Source organism: Entelurus aequoreus, linkage group LG14 (genome assembly GCF_033978785.1).
Source record: "Entelurus aequoreus isolate RoL-2023_Sb linkage group LG14, RoL_Eaeq_v1.1, whole genome shotgun sequence".
In the NCBI taxonomy this organism is placed as follows: Eukaryota; Metazoa; Chordata; class Actinopteri; order Syngnathiformes; family Syngnathidae; genus Entelurus; species Entelurus aequoreus.
In genome coordinates this window covers 49,905,956-49,924,669 of record NC_084744.1, presented here as the reverse complement: position 1 = coordinate 49,924,669, position 18,714 = coordinate 49,905,956, and the positions used below count along the sequence as shown (strand labels likewise).

The 18,714-nt window shown below is 42.6% G+C and overlaps 1 protein-coding gene across 1 annotated transcript; it reads left to right on the top strand.

Annotated features, from left to right (window-relative positions):
• The first annotated feature begins 2,025 nt into the window (after positions 1 to 2,025).
• On the top strand, positions 2,026 to 16,396 carry LOC133664995 (tricarboxylate transport protein A, mitochondrial-like). Its single transcript, XM_062070115.1, has 9 exons — positions 2,026 to 2,263; positions 2,393 to 2,500; positions 5,269 to 5,368; positions 11,384 to 11,522; positions 11,596 to 11,680; positions 11,755 to 11,859; positions 13,946 to 14,061; positions 14,134 to 14,207; positions 15,119 to 16,396. Exons 1-9 carry the CDS (start codon positions 2,113 to 2,115, stop codon positions 15,240 to 15,242), a joined length of 1,002 nt encoding a protein of 333 aa, XP_061926099.1. The 5' UTR covers positions 2,026 to 2,112; the 3' UTR covers positions 15,243 to 16,396.
• Positions 16,397 to 18,714: the final 2,318 nt, after the last annotated feature.

Here is an 18,714-nt window from a genome sequence, read left to right as displayed (position 1 = left end):
GTTTTTATGCACTGATATTGATCTACTAGGCTTACTCAGCTCGGTTGGTAGAGTGACTGTGCCAGCAACTTTAGGGTTCCAGGTTCGATCCCCGCTTCTGCCAACCTAGTCACTGCCGTTGTGTCCTTGGGCAAGACACTTTACCCACCTGCTCCCAGTGCCACCCACACTGGTTTAAATGTAACTTAGATATTGGGTTTCACTATGTAAAGCGCTTTGAGTCACTAGAGAAAAGCCCTATATAAATATAATTCACTAGTGGTTAGAGTGTCCGCCCTGAGATGGGCAGGTCGTGAGTTCAAACCCCGGCCGAGTCATACCAAAGACTATAAAAATGGGACCCATTACCTTCCTGCTTGGCACTCAGCATCAAGGGTTGGAATTGGGGGTTAAATCACCAAAAATGATTCCCGGGCGCGGCCGCCGCTGCTGCTCACTGCTCCCCTCACCTCCCAGGGGTTGAACAAGAGAATGGGTCAAATGCAGAGGACACATTTCACCACACCTAGTGTGTGCGTGACAATCATTGCTACTTTAACTTTACTAATACTTAGAGGAACACAGTGTAAAGTAACCAAAGCACTTATATATTGTCCATGGGAACTACTTTTTCTTCCGCCGAGGTAATCAGGTGATGAGCAAGGGCATTCAATCTGTCATTTGTTTATCTAAGAAAATGCCTAGCAATTAAAATGAGTCACTCAGTATTATAAAACAGCAAAAAAAAAAAAATAAATAAAAAAAATACATTGTTTATGTTGTAATGATTACTATGCAAAAAAAATAGTGTATGGTAAGGTAGTGATGTGCGGATCGATACCATACGTGTTTTTATGCGCTGATATTGATACTTTACTCATATTTAGAGGAACACAGTGTAAAGTAACCAAAGCACTGATATATTGTCCATGGGAACTACTTTTCTTCCGCCGAGGTAAGTAGGTGATGAGCAAGGGCTTTATATAGGGCTGCGAATCTTTGGGTGTCCCACGATTCGATTCAATATCGATTATAAATGTTTTTTGTTTTTTTTTTCGATTCAACGCGATTCTCGATTCAAAAACGATATTTTTCCGATTCAAAACGATTCTCTATTCATTCAATACATAGGATTTCAGCAGGATCTACCCCAGTCTGCTGACATGCAAGCAGAATAGTAGATTTTTGTAAAAAGCTTTTATAATTGTAAAGGACAATGTTTTATCAACTGATTGCAATAATGTACATTTGTTTCAACTATTAAATGAACCAGAAATATGACTTATTTTACCTTTGTGAAAATATTGGACACAGTGTGTTGTCAAGCTTATGAGATGCGATGCAAGTGTAAGCCACTGTGACACTATTGTTCATTTTTATCTTTTTATAAATGTCTAATGATAATGTCAATGAGGGATTTTTAATCACTGCTGTGTTGAAATTGTAACTAATATTGATACTGTTGTTGATAATATTCATTTTTGTTTCACTACTTTTGGTTTGTTCTGTGTCGTGTTTGTGTCTCCTCTCAATTGCTCGGTTTATTGCAGTTCTGAGTGTTGCTGGGTCGGGTTTGTTTTTGGAATTGGATTGCATTGTCATGGTATTGCTGTGTATTGTTTTGTTGGATTGATTCATTAAAAAAAAATAAAAAAATCGATTTTTTAAAAATGAGAATCGATTCTGAATCGCACAACGTGAGAATCGCGATTCGACTTCGAATCGATTTTTTCCCACACCCCTAATTACAACTGTCATTTGTGTATTTAAGGAAATGACTTGCAATTAAAATGAGTCACTCGGTATTATAAAACATAATTTTATTGCAGGCTATTGAGTAATGCCATCTAACAATTAATAATTAAAGATAGTTTAAACCAAATGCACATTATACTACATTTACTGTATATAAATCAGCTTCCTCCTCATTGGTCAACAGCAGCATCGCCAGGTCACATGACGGAGCCAACCAATGAGGTGGGCCGATCATCTTGACCCACTGCCTTGCATGTTATTGACCCCGCCCCCGCCGCGCTCGCTCCCGCGGTCCACATTGCCGGCGCGCGCTCGCAAGCCTGTGTTATTGTTGTCACGGTGGAGAGACGCCGCTAATACTACAGCCTCTTATCCGAGATGTCCACGCCGCTCGACAAGCTCTTCCCCCACGGTGTGCGGCCATGTCCTCCGCCGGCCCCGAGGCAGTCGTACGCGGCGAGGAGGAGCTTGGCCGCGGCGGCGATCGGCGGCAGGAAGATGACACATCCCGGGAAGGCTATCCTAGCAGGTGCGGGGTTTTGTTTTTGTTAATCTTTTGCTACGTTCGATTCTGATCCGGCTACAATCTGTTAAGGAGATCTGAGCGGAAGTGGGTCACTAAAGCCACAAATCACCATGTTTGCTCCTCATCACTTAGGTGGCATCGCGGGCGGCATCGAGATTTGCATCACCTTCCCCACGGAGTACGTGAAGACGCAGCTGCAGCTGGACGAGCGAGCCAATCCTCCACGGTACCGAGGCATCGGTAGGTCACATGACTTCCGGTCTGGTAACGCCGCACACGTTATAACCCGCGACTCTTTAGTGCCGCCCTAGCCTGGCTCCCTGGAGCATTTTAAAAAAAAAAGAAAAAAGGATTGAAAATAGAGATGTCCGATAGTGTCCAACTCTTAATTACCGATTCCGATATCAACCGATACCGATTTGTACAGTCGTGGAATTAACACATTATTATGCCTAATTTTGTTGTGATGCCCCGCTGGATGCATTAAACAATGTAACAAGGTTTTCCAAAATAAATCAACTCAAGTTATGGAAAAAAGTGCCAACATGGCACTGCCATATTTATTATTGAAGTCACAAAGTGCATTGTTTTTTTTAAACATGCCTCAAAACAGCAGTTTGGAATTTGGGACATGCTCTCCCTGAGAGAGCATGAGGAGGTTGAGGTGGGCGTATATTGTAGCGTCCCGGAAGAGTTAGTGCTGCAAGGGGTTCTGGGTATTTGTTCTGTTGTGTTTATGTTGTGTTACGGTGCGGATGTTCTCTCGAAATGTGTTTACCATTCTTGTGTGGTGTGGGTTCACAGTGTGGCGCATATTTGCAACAGTGTTAAAGTTGTTTATACGGACACCCTCAGTGTGACCTGTATGGCTGTTGACCAAGTATGCATTGCATTCACTTGTGAGCGTGTGAAAAGCCGTAGATATTATGTGACTGGGCCGGCACGCAAAGGCAGTGCCTTTAAGGTTTATTGGCGCTCTGTACTTCTCCCTACATCCGTGTACACAGCGGCGTTTTAAAAAGTCATAAATTTAACTTTTTGAAACAGATACCGATAATTTCCGATATCACATTTTAAAGCATTTATCGGCCATAATATCGTCAGTCCGATATTATCGGACATCTCTAATTGAAAATGGAAAAAGTTGGGGGAAAATATTTTTTTTGTTTTAGTATGTGTTTTGTTTGAGGATAAACATGACACAAACCTTCCCAATTGTGAGAAAACCCACGGTTTAATACAGTCGTGGTCAAAAGTTTACATAGACTTGTGAAGGACATAACGTCATGGATGTCTTGAGTTTCCAATCATTTCTACAACTCTTATTTTTTTGTGATTGAGTGATTGGAGCACATACTTGTTGGAAGTTTGGTTCTTTTATGAATTTATCACGGACAAAGATAAGACCTTCTGGAGGAAAAATTGAGCTGTTTGGCCACAATACAGAGGAATATGTTTGGAGGAGAAACGGTGAAGCCTTTAATCCCAGGACCGTCAAGCATGGTGGTGGTAGTATTATGCTCTGGGCCTGTTTTGCTGCCAATGGAACTGGTGCTTTACAGAGAGTAAATGGGACAATGAAAAAGGAGGATTACCTCCAAATTCTTCAGGACAACCTAAAATCATCAGCCCGGAGGTTGGGTCTTGGGCGCAGTTGGGTGTTCCAACAGGACAATGACCCAAAACACACGTCAAAATTTTAAAGGAATGGCTAAATCAGGCTAGAATTAAGGTTTTAGAATGGCCTTTTTAAAGTCCTGACTTAAAAGTGTGGACAATGCTGAAGAAACAAGTCCATGTCAGAAAACCAACACGTTTAGCTGAACTGCACCAATTTTGTCAAGAAGAGTGGTCAAAAATTCAAGCAGAAGCTTGTGGATGGCTACCAAAAGCGCCTTATTGCAGTGAAACTTGCCAAGGGACATGTAAGCAAATATTAACATTGCTGTATGTATACTTTTGACCCAGCACATTTGCTCACATTTCCAGTAGACCCATAATAAATTCATAAAAGAACCAAACTTCATGAATGGTTTTTTGTGACCAACAAGTATGTGCTCCAATCACTATCACAAAAAAATAAGAGTTGTAGAAATGATTGGAAACTCAAGACAGCCATGACATTATGTTCTTTACAAGTGTATGTAAACTTTTGACCACGACTGTATGTTTGTGTGTATGCTTCACTGATGAGAGTATTTGGTGAACATCGTTTTGTCCACAGTCCACCATAGTGTGGACTGCGACGCAACACTTTAACATGTGAAATCTTCCACTCCTTTGTCTCATTTTGTCCACCAAATGTTTTCTGCTGCGTGTGAATGTACAAAGGTGCGCTTTGTCGATGTTATAGACTTGTTGGAGTGCTAATCAGGCATATTTGGTCAGTCATGACTGCTAGCTAATCAATGCTAACATGCTATTTAGGCTAGCTGTATGTACATGTTGCATCATTATGCCTCATTTGTAGGTATATTTGAGCTCTTTACTTTTATCCTCTTTCTATATAAATTCTCATGACACATTATCTGTAAGTATTATTGCTGCATTTCAGATAGTTGTTTGTGTGCCATGTTGTTCCAGACCGCAGCAAACATTACCTAGCTTGCCAAAGATTGTAATAAATCTATTGAAAGAAGACAGTTTCCTTTAACTTGGACACACACATCTATACCTTTGGCTATTAAAAGCCAGTCATTTCCAGGAGTTATCTCACCTTCTGAGTAGCTTCTGATTTACTAATGGCTTCTAATGTTGTAAAAATGTGTAGAATAAATATTAAATTTCTGTCAACGAAGATTTGTCTGCGACACTGTGATTTTGATAGTAGGCTATTATAGCTAATATAGACACTTACATCATGTGTTGCCTTCATTATAACACTTATATACGGCTTTTGATTTTTTTGCGGCTCCAGACAGATTTGTTTTTTGTATTTTTGGTCCAATATGGCTCTTTCAACGTTTTGGGTTGCCGACCCCTGTTCTAACGTGTGTGTGTGTTGGCAGGTGACTGCGTGAAGCTGACTGTGCAGGATCATGGTCTCAGGGGCTTGTATCGAGGTCTCAGTTCGCTCCTCTACGGATCAATTCCCAAATCTGCAGTGAGGTGAACGCACACAGCTTTTGGCACACGTCCACCAATCCTATTTTGTTTTAGAACTAAGCAGCATTTTTATCTTAAACGGGAAACTGCAATTTCTTTGGAATTTTGCCTATCAATCTCAATTCTTGGGTCCGACCAGAACACATTTTTCTTTTTGATGCATTCTAAATCATAAATAAGTATTAGCAAAAGTCAGCTAACAATGGCAGTGGTGGGCCGCGCGTTTCCCACCTAGGCCTTCAGTGATGTCCGACTTCAATGATTACCTCTCAAATTACCATCATTTATGTCCCCACATGACCATTGCTGGAGAAATACTATACGGAAACACATTTACGCACTACTGTCCATTGAAACACATTAACAGTGTACACAACGGGTTATTTTCTGGCACATTTAAAAATCAATAAACCCGCATCAGCAATTAAGACACATCTTATGTGGTACTCTCAAAATTGAAATTTGCAAAAAACATATTAAACATGGAAAAATTAAGAAATAAAATATCTGAACTCACATTTCATCGCAGGGACAGTTGAGCGAGGTTCCGGGGTTGGCCAACATCGTCTCACAAGATGTAGTTTCTCTTTGTCCTTCTTGGAAATGGCCTTGCAAATATATGTGTTGTCTTGTCTAATCATAAAAGATGCCGACAAGGCGTGTTGGTTGAGTTCTTAAACTTTACTCCACAGCGTGCTTGTCAATAACATTAAGATGCCGGCATGTTTACATTCAACAACCTAAACAAGACTACTGCGCATGCGCGTCACAACTGTGGCATGCTAGGTAATGGAGTTGTTATGTTACCTAGCTCATGACATCACAATACATATCTGCTTAGGCCAGCTAGAAGGCCTTACTGACAACAACTCGTGATCTGTTTGGCTATCGCAACTGTTTGTCAAATGTTTGTGTCCGTTCACTGATGTCTGGTTCAAACACTGATGACATCTATTAAACAAGACAAGAAGCAAATAATTAAAACAGAGACAGAATTAAATTTGGCTCAATTTGAGGAGAAACGTCTGGGCTGTACTCTTGTTCAGTCTCCAGCACGCTCTGGCGAAATATTGTACGCCACCTCTTTTATTTGGACTTTCCCTGATTACATGGCAACAGCTGTTTCTAAGGGCCGTGGGTCGTAAACAGCCATCGCCTTTGGTTACAGAACAGTTCAAAGAAAAGGTCGTAAAAGAGTTCACAGAAAAGGTCGTAAAACGGCTCACAGAAAAGGTCGTCTTGAGGGGAGTCAGGCCCTGCTTCCTCTCCGCTTTGTAGTTCTTGGGTCACGACAATATCTTTGTTGATTACAATACATGAAAGAAACAGAACACCTTCATGTTGCTTCCCATCCTACACAGTGGAGTTTTACAAGCCTTCTGCTTGGTAGGTTCAAAGACAGCTTTTGTCTTCTCGCCGGGAACTCATTGAAACACAAAGTTTTGTGATAACTTAAGATACAATTATTCTAACAACTGACACACGCCCGCATTGTTGATTCTGAAGGCCCTGGGCAGATTTCGTACAGCTAAGCTAGCTGAATTCTAAGTGGATAAAAACTCTATAACCTAAAAACTACAGCGCTGGAAGGAGCATAATATGACATGAAGAGAATGAATTATTTTAGATATTTAGGGAGAGTAAATTCAAAATGTCTTATCTTTAATTATGATCATGATTTCTGGTTATGTTAGGCCAGCAGAGAAAGCCTTGCCGGCCCTGACGGCACACTACTGAACAATGGAGTCAATGGGAGTTGCGCTATTTCGCCGATAAAGTGCTCTAAAACACCCAGAAACCTTCATCAGCATTTTATATACATGCTGTAAGTTTATATGTAATGTAGTAACATCCATGATAACATCTCATGTTTACCTATTTTACTCATTTCAAGCATATGGCGGTGTATTCATTTCACAGACGCATCACAATATTACATTTTCTCTTTAAAGTCCTACTGAAATGAATTGTTTTTATTTAAACGGGGATAGCAGATCTATTCTATGTGTCATACTTGATCATTTCGCGATATTGCCATATTTTTGCTGAAAGGATTTAGTAGAGAACATCGACGATAAAGTTCGCAACTTTTGGTCGCTGATAAAAAAAGCCTTGCCTGTACCGGAAGTAGCGTGACGTCACAGGTTGAAAGGCTCCTCACATTTCCCCATTGTTTACACCAGCAGCGAGAGCGATTCGGACCGAGAAAGCGACGATTACCCCATTAATTTGAGCCAGGATGAAAGATTCGTGGATGAGGAACGTGAGAGTGAAGGACTAGAGTGCAGTGCAGGACGCATCTTTTTTCGCTCTGACCGTAACTTAAGTACAAGCTGGTTCATTGGATTCCACACTCTCTCCTTTTTCTATTGTGGATCACGGATTTGTATTTTAAACCACCTGGGATACTATATCCTCTTGAAAATGAGAGTCGAGAACGCGAAATGGACATTCACAGTGACTTTTATCTCCACGACAATACATCAGCGAAGCACTTTAGCTACGGAGCTAACGTGATAGCATCGGGCTTAACTGCATATAGAAACAAAATAAATAAACCCCTGACTGGAAGGATAGATAGAAAATCAACAATACTATTAAACCATGGACATGTAACTACACGGTTAATGCTTGCCAGCCTGGCGAAGCTTAACAATGCTGTTGCTAACGACGCCATTGAAGCTAACTTAGCAACGGGACCTCACAGAGCTATGCTAAAAACATTAGCTATCCACCTACGCCAGCCAGCCCTCATCTGCTCATCAACACCCGTGCTCACCTGCGTTCCAGCGATCGACGGAGCGACGAAGGACTTCACCCGATCATAGATGCGGTCGGCGGCTAGCGTCGGATAGCGCGTCTGCTATCCAAGTCAAAGTCCTCCTGGTTGTGTTGCTGCAGCCAGCCGCTAATACACCGATCCCACCTAAAGCTTTCTTCTTTGCAGTCTTCATTGTTCATTAAACAAATTGCAAAAGATTCACCAACACAGATGTCCAGAATACTGTGGAATTTTGAGATGAAAACAGAGCTTTTTGTATTGGATTCGATGGTGTCCGCATACTTCCGTTTCAACGATTGACGTCACGCGCATACGTCATCATACATAGACGTTTTCAACCGGAAGTTTAGCGGGAAATTTAAAATTGCACTTCGTAAGTTAACCCGGCCGGCCGTATTAGCATGTGTTGCAATGTTAAGATTTCATCATTGATATATAAACTATCAGACTGCGTGGTCGGTAGTAGTGGGTTTCAGTAGCCCTTTAACAACACTATTAATCATGGCAGACTTCATGAGACAACAAACATTACTTTGGCGCAAATGATGATTCAGAAACGTATATTTTGAGCCTGAATATAATGAGGATGATCTACAAGTTCTAGAAGCTGTGAGCAAATCACATCCAACTTTAAAACACTAAGCATCATGTAGCAAATATTGCTAAGTGCTAAATAAGACATATAAACTATGAACATATTAAAACAATCACTTACTGTACAATGTCTGCCCTCATTGGATCTTCCTATTTAAATGAAAAATTATCCATATTCCTCAGTAAAGATAAAAAAGAAAAGGTGCCGCAAACGAGCGTTTTTTTTGCCGTCTCCGTGTTTAAGTCGGATGTCGAAGTTGACCAACTTCTTGGTTTATGTCCACAATGTTCTACTATCCAGGTGAGAGGCATGATTTATAATCTAGAATTAACTTTTACCAACTCAGAGGTGACGCAGCAGTTTAATATGTCAATATAGCAGCATAAGATAGTTAGCGTTTTGTGATCACGGCACTTCTAAAAATAATTTGTCTGCGTCAGCGCTTATAAAAACAATATTGCTAATGCTTGGTTAACATTCAGGTCACAAGCTGTGAATGGAGTATTGTTGGCGCTTTTTGGGTGTTTTTTTTTTTTTTTTTTACAGAGGGTTTTTATTACACAATAGAGTACTCCCATTAGCTGCATTGTTAAAAAAAAAGGAAAACGTGTTATTGTCTATGATAAGGATTGTGAATGATAGGCACAATTCCAAAATAAATGCAGTTCCATTTTAAGATTCAAAAAATTTCCTTTGTAAAAGCAAAACAAAAAGCGAGCACCTCCTCCGGAATGAATCTTCGTTTTGTTCTGGGTTTACTTAACCAGAGAGAGCATTGTGAACACAAAGCAATGGGTTTGGAAGGTGGTCTTATTAAGTGTTATTCCCGCGTTGTATTTTCAAATAAACTAACCTTGGTCCTCTTTAGATATTTCACACTAGCAGACTTTTTGTAGTTCTGTTTTGCTTCTTACTGGGGTTTGCTTGAGAAGGTGTAGACGCCATAAATAAACCAAATCAACAAACATGTCGACTGATCTGGATCCTACAAAACGAATGAATGGTGTGAAGAAGTCTTGATTCTTAATCTGGGAAAAGTCAATCTCAGACCAAGTGAATCTTGTTGTGGTTAAAGATTAATTAGGGATTAATTACAGATTAATAGGGGTGCTGAAAAAACAATTCACGTACGAATCAGTTATTGCAAAACCAGTGAAGTTGGCACGTTGTGTCATTCGTAAATAAAAACAGGACACGACGTCCAGTTTCTAAAAATAATGTGAAATGTGGACTCATCAGACCACAGAACACTTTGCATCAGTTTATTTTAGATGAGCTCGGGCCCAGTGAAGCTGGCGGAATTTCTGGGTGTTGTTAAAAAATGGCTTTCGCTTTGCATAGTAGAGTTTTAACTTGTACTTACAGATGTAGCGACCAACTGTAGTTACTGACAGTGGTTTTCGGGAGTGTCCTGAGCCCATGTGGTGATATCCTTTACACACTGATGTCGCTTTTTGATGCAGTACCACCTGAGGGATCGAAGGTCACGGGCATTCAATGTTGATTTTCAGCCTTGCTGCTTACGTGCAGTGATTTCTCCAGATTTTCTGAACCTTTTGATGATATTACTGACCGTAGATGGTGAAATCCCTAAATTCCTTGCAATAGCTGGTTGAGAAATGTTGTTCTTAAACAATTTGCTCACGCATTTGTTCAGAAAGTGGTGACCCTCGCCCCATCCTTGTTTGTGAATGACTGAGCCTTTCATGGAAGCTGCTTTTATACCCAATCACGACACCCACCTGTTCCCAATTAGCCTGTTCACCTGTGGGATGTTCCAAATAAGTCTTTGATGAGCATTCCTCAACTTTATCAGTCAGCTTTTTTTAAACATGATGCAGGCATCAAATTCCAAATGAGCTAATATTTGCAAAAAATAACAACGTTTACCAGTTCGAACGTTAAGTATCTTGTCTTTGCAGTCTATTCAATTGAATATAGGTTGAAAGGGATTTGCAAATCATTGTATTCTGTTTTTATTTACCATTTACACAACGTGCCAACTTCACTGGTTTTGAGTTTTGTATTTATAATGATTCTAAATCAAATTAAAATGTTTAAAAAACTATTTGAAACACATTTTTACAACCATATCTGCGCCTACTCTCTGTGCGGATATGTCATTAGCCAAGGTGAGCTACTGTAATCTGTTTTGAAAAGGTTTCATTGTAATTCATATACTAGTAAATATGTTGCGAGAATCTGTTTGAATCGATAATTTTGTTGAATCAGGAATCTATTCTGAATCGATTCATAACCCAAAGAATCAGAATTGAATTATGAGTTGATGTACAGATTGAACAAAGCATGAATGTGAATTCAACAAATTGAAGCCGCCACTTTTATTCAATTCGAAAATTTATTTGAATTTGTTTTCAATCATCAGTGTGTGAATGTGTGTGAGAATGGGTGAATGTGGAAATAGTGTCAAAGCGCTTTGAGTTCCTTAAAATGGTAGAAAAGCGCTATACAAGTATAACCAATTTACCATTTGTTTTCAAGTGTTCACATATGCGGGGTAACACAGTTTGGGGGGCTTGAAAGTGCAAAAAATGCTAGTATTGACAGGCAATTGAAGAAAATAAGCTGAAATACTCACATCGTCAACGCCGTCATGGCTCTCTGTCCCCCCCCCACGCAGATTCGGCACTTTCGAGATCCTCAGCAATCCCATGCGGGACGCCACGGGCCGGCTGGACAACAAGGGGAGCCTCGTGTGCGGTTTGGGAGCGGGCATCACAGAAGCTATTTTCATCGTGTGCCCCATGGAAACGCTTAAGGTGGGTGGAGTAGTCGGCGAGGGCACTTTTGTGAGGCGATGACGGGTCATGTGACGGTTGTGCCGTCCCACAGGTGAAGATGATCCACGACCAGTGCTCGCTCAGGCCTCGCTACAGAGGCTTCTTTCACGGCGTCAGCGAGATCATCAGAGAGCAAGGTGGGACTTGAGGCCCGTAAGACATCATTGGTCCTAATGATGGCGAGCAACACGGGTCCGGTTTTGTAACGCAGGTGTGCGGGGGACGTATCAAGGTCTGACGGCGACGGTGCTTAAGCAGGGAACCAATCAGGCCATCCGATTCTATGTGATGAATGCGCTGCGCAACTGGTACAAAGGTATGACTAACACATTACCTTATTTGTCAGACTGTAAGTCGCAGTTTTTTTCATAGTTTGGCCGGGGGTGCGACTTATACTCAGGAGCGACTTATGTGTAAAATTATTAACACATTACCGTAAAATATCAAATAATATTATTTAGCTCATTCACGTAAGAGACTAGACTTATAAGATTTCATCGGATTTAGCGATTAGGAGTGACAGATTGTTTGGTAAACGTATAGAAACGTATACATTTCCCCAAAAAATGCGACTTATACTCCAGTGCGACTTATATATGTTTTTTTCCTTCTTTATTATGCATTTTCGGCTGGTGCAACTTATACTCCGGAGCGACTTATACTCCGAAAAATACGGTATTTGATTGTCGTGGAATCTGTCAGTGTTCGTTTGAAAGTCTCATGTCACCGCTAGTAGGCCAGATGCAGTTTGCAAAAAACCCATTTCAATCAAACTTTGTAACAGGATGGTTTACAGGCAAAGGATCTGGGTACCCCTACCATTGGGTGACTATGGAATTTTTGGAAGCAAACTGTATAGTATTGTAGTTATTTATATCCAATCAAATCTAAAGCTTTTGCGCAATCTTGTGCATATACAAAAACTGGCAGCTCAAACTTATTTTAATGCAATGATTATGTCTCGTTTTTATTATTGTATAACATGTTGGTCCAGGCAAGCACAATGACACTGAGGCCAATTGAAACTTTGCACAAACAATCGCTCAAAATCCTTGACCGAAAACCACAACACCACCGTTTAGTTCTCCAAAAATATAGATTGTTAAATTTAGCCAACATTCAAAGATGAGCATCAATACAAATGGCCCATCGAATCATAAATAACACTGCACCAGCGCCACTTAAGCACTTTGTCCAGTTTACATCTGCTGTGACAACTAGAAACACACGAGCCTCCACCAGGGGGCAGTGTAGCGTACCCAGATGTAAAACCTCTTTTGCACAATCAGCCTTTTCATATAAAGCCATAAAGGAATGGAACGACCTCACAACAAACTTGAAAAGTCTAACAGATTACTCTTCGTTCAAAATTGAAGTTAAAAAGTGGCTTTGGAGCAATCAAAGCTGCTCCCATGGTCACTAAGGTGGGCACTATGTTTGACACATAATAATAAATGATAAATGGGTTATACTTGTATAGCGCTTTTCTACCTTCAAGGTACTCAAAGCGCTTTGACACTATTTCCACATTTACCCATTCACACACACATTCACACACTGATGGCGGGAGCTGCCATGCAAGGCGCTAACCAGCAGCCATCAGAGGCAAAGGGTGAAGTGTCTTGCCCAAGGACACAACGGACGTGACTAGGAAGGTAGAAGGTGGGAATTGAACCCCAGTAACCAGCAACACTCCGATTGCTGGCACAGCCACTCTATCAACTTCGCCACATCAACTTAATGTGTATTATATTTATCCATGAGAGCATTTTTGTTGTAAATTGTGAGGTGTGTCTGTTAAAATCATGGTTGTTTTTACAAATGATGAAAGATGTGAACAAAAGCATGTATTGTCTTTGTGTGATGATGTAAATGAGGTGTGGTTGTATTGTATATTAAGTATGTGTCCATGAAAGGCTATTTATGACTTTTCTTAATTTGATTACATGCTATAGTATGATTTTAATGTCATAATTTTATTGCATGATTTTTGTATCCCTTTAATTTAGGTAGTCAGGGACTGCAGATGGAAATGAGCTATTTAGCTATAATCTGGTACAGAACATACAGTATCTGTCTTTGAGCTTAATGTTTCTGTGCATTGTCCCTTCAAATAAAGACTAAACTGGACTGACAAAAGTGGCTGGAAATGTGACTGGATGAGGGTAAAAACAAGAGTCGGGTTGAATGAGGACGTTCCGAAAGATTCAACCAAGGTTCTGACAAAAACTGGAAGACCACAAGAAACAGTTGTTAGACACAATTTGCTAAAAATAAGAAAAGCTTTGGGATTAGTGACAACCAAGTACTGAACTGGTAGGATCGATCAAGTCCAAGCTGGGACTTTATTCGGAATGTTGGTCGCTTGAATTCCCATTCTGCGTTTGGATTGCTCCACTAAGGTGACGACACCAGAAAAGAACTGCACCCTATCATCACGGCCATGTTTGGAGCCACAGCGGGAGCCGCCAGCGTTTTTGGAAACACACCTTTGGACGTGGTGAAAACCAGGATGCAGGTCAGTAGGGCACTTTTGGTCATCTAACTGGCAAGGTTGTCCATGTCTTAAGACAGATGTGTGCTTTTGAAGGGTCTGGATGCCCACCGCTACAGGAACACTCTGGACTGTGCCTTCCAGATCCTCAAACAAGAAGGACCGCTGGCGTGAGTGACCTTAGATTCTGTTCTTGACGCGATTTCCTGTGGTTCTAACTAGAGAGGTCCGATAATATCGGACTGCCGATAAATGGTTTAAAATGTAATATTGGAAATTATCGGTATCGGTTTCAAAATGATAGGTATCTGTTTCAAAAAGTAAAATTTATGACTTTTTAAAACCCCGCTGTGTACACGGACGTAGGGAGAAGTACAGAGCGCCAATAAACCTTAAAGGCACTGCCTTTGCGTGCCGGCCCAGTCACATAATATCTACGGCTTTTCACACACACAAGTGAATGCAAGGCATACTTGGTCAACAGCCATACAGGTCACACTGAGGGTGACCGTATAAACAACTTTAACACTGTAACAAATATGCGCCACACTGTGAACCCACACCAAACAAGAATGACAAACACATTTCAGGAGAACATCCGCACCGTAACACAACATAAACACAACAGAACAAATACCCAGAACCCCTTGCAGCACTAACTCTTCTGAGACGCTACAATATACACCCCCCGCCACCCCCTATAAACCCAGCCCACCTCAACCTCCTCCTGCTCTCTCAGGGAGAGCATGTCCCAAATTCCAAGCTGCTCTTTTGAGGCATGTTAAAAAAAATAATGCACTTTGTGACTTCAATAATAAACATGGCAGTGCCATGTTGGCATTTTTTTCCATAATTTGAGTTGGTTTATTTTGGAAAACCTTGTTACATTGTTTAATGCATCCAGCGGGGCATCACAAGAAAATTAGGCATAATTATGTGTTAATTCCACGACTGTATATAACAGTATCGGTTGATATCAGTATCGGTAATTAAGAGTTGGACAATATAGGAATATCGGATATTGGCAAAAAAGCCATTATCGGACATCTCTGGTTCTAACTTCCTCCTCTCCCGCTCCAAGGTTCTACAAAGGGACCGTTCCCCGGCTCGGCCGTGTGTGCTTGGACGTGGCCATCGTCTTTGTCATCTACGAGGAGGTGGTCAAACTGCTCAACAACGTGTGGCAGACCCCCGAGGCGCACTAGAAAGTCTGAAGTGCCCCAAAAAAGCGCAATCTCAAGACCAGTGAAGCCGCTCGACTACTTTCACCTTACGCGTCAAAACATTTCAGGGACTGAACACGCCGATAAGGTGTGTAGAATGCAATTTGGAGTGGGTTTTTTTTTTAGCAGTGAAGTCAAAAAGAAGAAGAATCATCAACCAAAGTTATGAACGACAAATGGACAGAAACTTGACTGCGTCCAGAAAGGGAGATTTTGTTTGTGCTCTGTGTGGACAAAATCATTAGGATATAACATTCATAAACTCATCCAAGCATGCATTTACAGACCTTGCTTTGTTCACTGGGGACAAGAAAGGGTCTTTACCCAGCATAGAAAATGTGATGAGATGAAGAATCCCAGGCTCTTGGGTTAGCACATTCTAATAATTTTGTCCATATCGTGTAAGAGGTGTTTTTGTTTTGTCACAGGTATGTGGGCTAAGCGTTTAGTACTAACACCGAAAACGTGTCTTTGGGTTAACTGGGGGTGGTGGACTGGGGAAAAGACAGTTGGGGTCACAATGATGGCACAAAAATGTTCACGTTCTATTCTTCACATGTAGCGTACACGGTGCAGTGTATCCACCGATGCTGGTTAGCACGTTAGCTTTAAGTATCCCATGCTTTCTGTCGTTTTGCCAACAGTCGCTGCTAAATTGAGTCCAAGTCGTCTTTAAGCTTTGGGTAAAAATGGTGAAAGCTTCTTCTTCGTCTTAAAATGATTGCAGTGTTTTTTTTATGTTTTTACAACTATTTATTGTTCTCATTAACTCTTTGTATGCCAACAGTGTGTCTCATGTCTCATTCATGTCTAATTTAATGTTTACACGGGCTTGACGAAGGAACTTGACAGGCTCAATGACCAAATAAGCTAACGTTTTGGAAGTTTGGATCTGAGTGAAAACCGCTCTGCCTTGCACAGAAGCCTTCAAGTCCCCTTTTTGCCAAAACCTGATCCCATTTTGCATCTTGAGCAGCACTACATTGTTCAAATTGTTACTCTGTGCGTGTGTGTGCGCACATTTGTTGGCGTCAACATGGACCTGTGCGATTGTTTTGACTGTTACAAAAAGTACATCAGGTAGACAATAACTAAGATGGAGACTTTGTCGTGTGGTATGTTGAAATAAAACCTTGCTGGTGTCATTATTTAAACAAGAGTGGTTTTTTTATGGAAGATAGTGTGGGGGCTTTCAGAGATGGCTTCCTGGGTCAGGGCTTGAATTTAACCGCGGCAACTGCCGCGACCGCCCTCGTCGTTTGCCGTGATGCCCAAAAAATTTACCAACATTTGCAGAAAGAACATGCCGTGACCGCTCTTGACTTTTTACTTGTTAATGGACTACGGCTGTAACGGTAAAGGGTATAATGATAATTTACGATAAAATTCCAAACGGTTAGTAATACCGTCTAATTTTTTAAATACCGAAAAACCGTCATTTAATAATGCATTTTCGGCAACACGAAGTCAGACGCATGTGCACTAGCGTCGTCCATCCATCCATCCATCCATCTTCTTCCGCTTATCCGAGGTCGGGTCGCGGGGGCAGCAGCCTAAGCAGGGAAGCCCAGACTTCCCTCTCCCCAGCCACTTCGTCTAGCTCTTCCCGGGGGATCCCGAGGCGTTCCCAGGCCAGCCGGGAGACATAGTCTTCCCAACGTGTCCTGGGTCTTCCCCGTGGCCTCCTACCGGTCGGACGTGCCCTAAACACCTCCCTAGGGAGGCGTTCGGGTGGCATCCTGACCAGATGCCCGAACCACCTCATCTGGCTCCTCTCGATGTGGAGGAGCAGTGGCTTTACTTTGAGCTCCTCCCGGATGACAGAGCTTCTCACCCTATCTCTAAGGGAGAGACCCGCCACCCGGCGGAGGAAACTCATTTCGGCCGCTTGTACCCGTGATCTTGTCCTTTCGGTCATAACCCAAAGCTCATGACCATAGGTGAGGATGGGAACGTAGATCGACCGGTAAATTGAGAGCTTTGCCTTGCGGCTCAGCTCCTTCTTCACCACAACGGACCGATACAGCGCCCGCATTACTGAAGACGCCGCACCGATCCGCCTGTCGATCTCACGAACCACTCTTCCCTCACTCGTGAACAAGACTCCGAGGTACTTGAACTCCTCCACTTGGGGCAAGATCTCCTCCCCAACCCGGAGATGGCACTCCACCCTTTTCCGGGCGAGAACCATGGACTCGGACTTGGAGGTGCTGATTCTCATCCCAGTCGCTTCACACTCAGCTGCGAACCGATCCAGTGAGAGCTGAAGATCCTGGCCAGATGAAGCCATCAGGACCACATCATCTGCAAAAAGCAGAGACCTAATCCTGCAGCCACCAAACCGGATCCCCTCAACGCCTTGACTGCGCCTAGAAATTCTGTCCATAAAAGTTATGAACAGAATCGGTGACAAAGGGCAGCCTTGGCGGAGTCCAACCCTCACTGGAAACGTGTCCGACTTACTGCCGGCAATGCGGACCAAGCTCTGACACTGATCATACAGGGAGCGGACCGCCACAATCAGACAGTCCGTTACCCCATACTCTCTGAGCACTCCCCACAGGACTTCCCGAGGGACACGGTCGAATGCCTTTTCCAAGTCCACAAAGCACATGTAGACTGGTTGGGCAAACTCCCATGCACCCTCAAGGACCCTGCCGAGAGTATAGAGCTGGTCCACAGTTCCACGACCAGGACGAAAACCACACTGTTCCTCCTGAATCCGAGGTTCGACTATCCGGCGTAGCCTCCTCTCCAGTACACCTGAATAGACCTTACCGGGAAGGCTGAGGAGTGTGATCCCCCGATAGTTAGAACACACCCTCCGGTTCCCCTTTTTAAAGAGAGGAACCACCACCCCGGTCTGCCAATCCAGAGGTACCGCCCCCGATGTCCACGCGATGCTGCAGAGTCTTGTCAACCAAGACAGCCCCACAGCATCCAGAGCCTTAAGGAACTCCGGGCGGATCTCATCCACCCCCGGGGCCTTGCCACCGAGGAGCTTTTTAACTACCTCAGCAACCTCAGCCCCAGAAATAGGAGAGCCCACCACAGATTCCCCAGGCACTGCTTCCTCATAGGAAGACGTGTTGGTGGGATTGAGGAGGTCTTCGAAGTATTCCCTCCACCGATCCACAACATCCGCAGTCGAGGTCAGCAGAACACCATCCTCACTATACACGGTGTTGATAGTGCACTGCTTCAGCGTCGTTTTGCTTGATAATCATGGCGGACAAACTACACGGACTTTGCTGCGGAGATTTCCCCTTAGGAGTAAACGAAGCCGAGCGCTTGGTTTAACGAAATTTTTCCCTCGCTTCCCGGCGTGTGTTTAAGAGCGCACTGCTGTGTTTAGATGGAGACAGGTGTGGACAATATTGGGAGACAGACGCACTCGTCCCCACACTGAAAGTACACAGCGAAGGAAAAAACTATTTGATGTTGCTTTCATTTT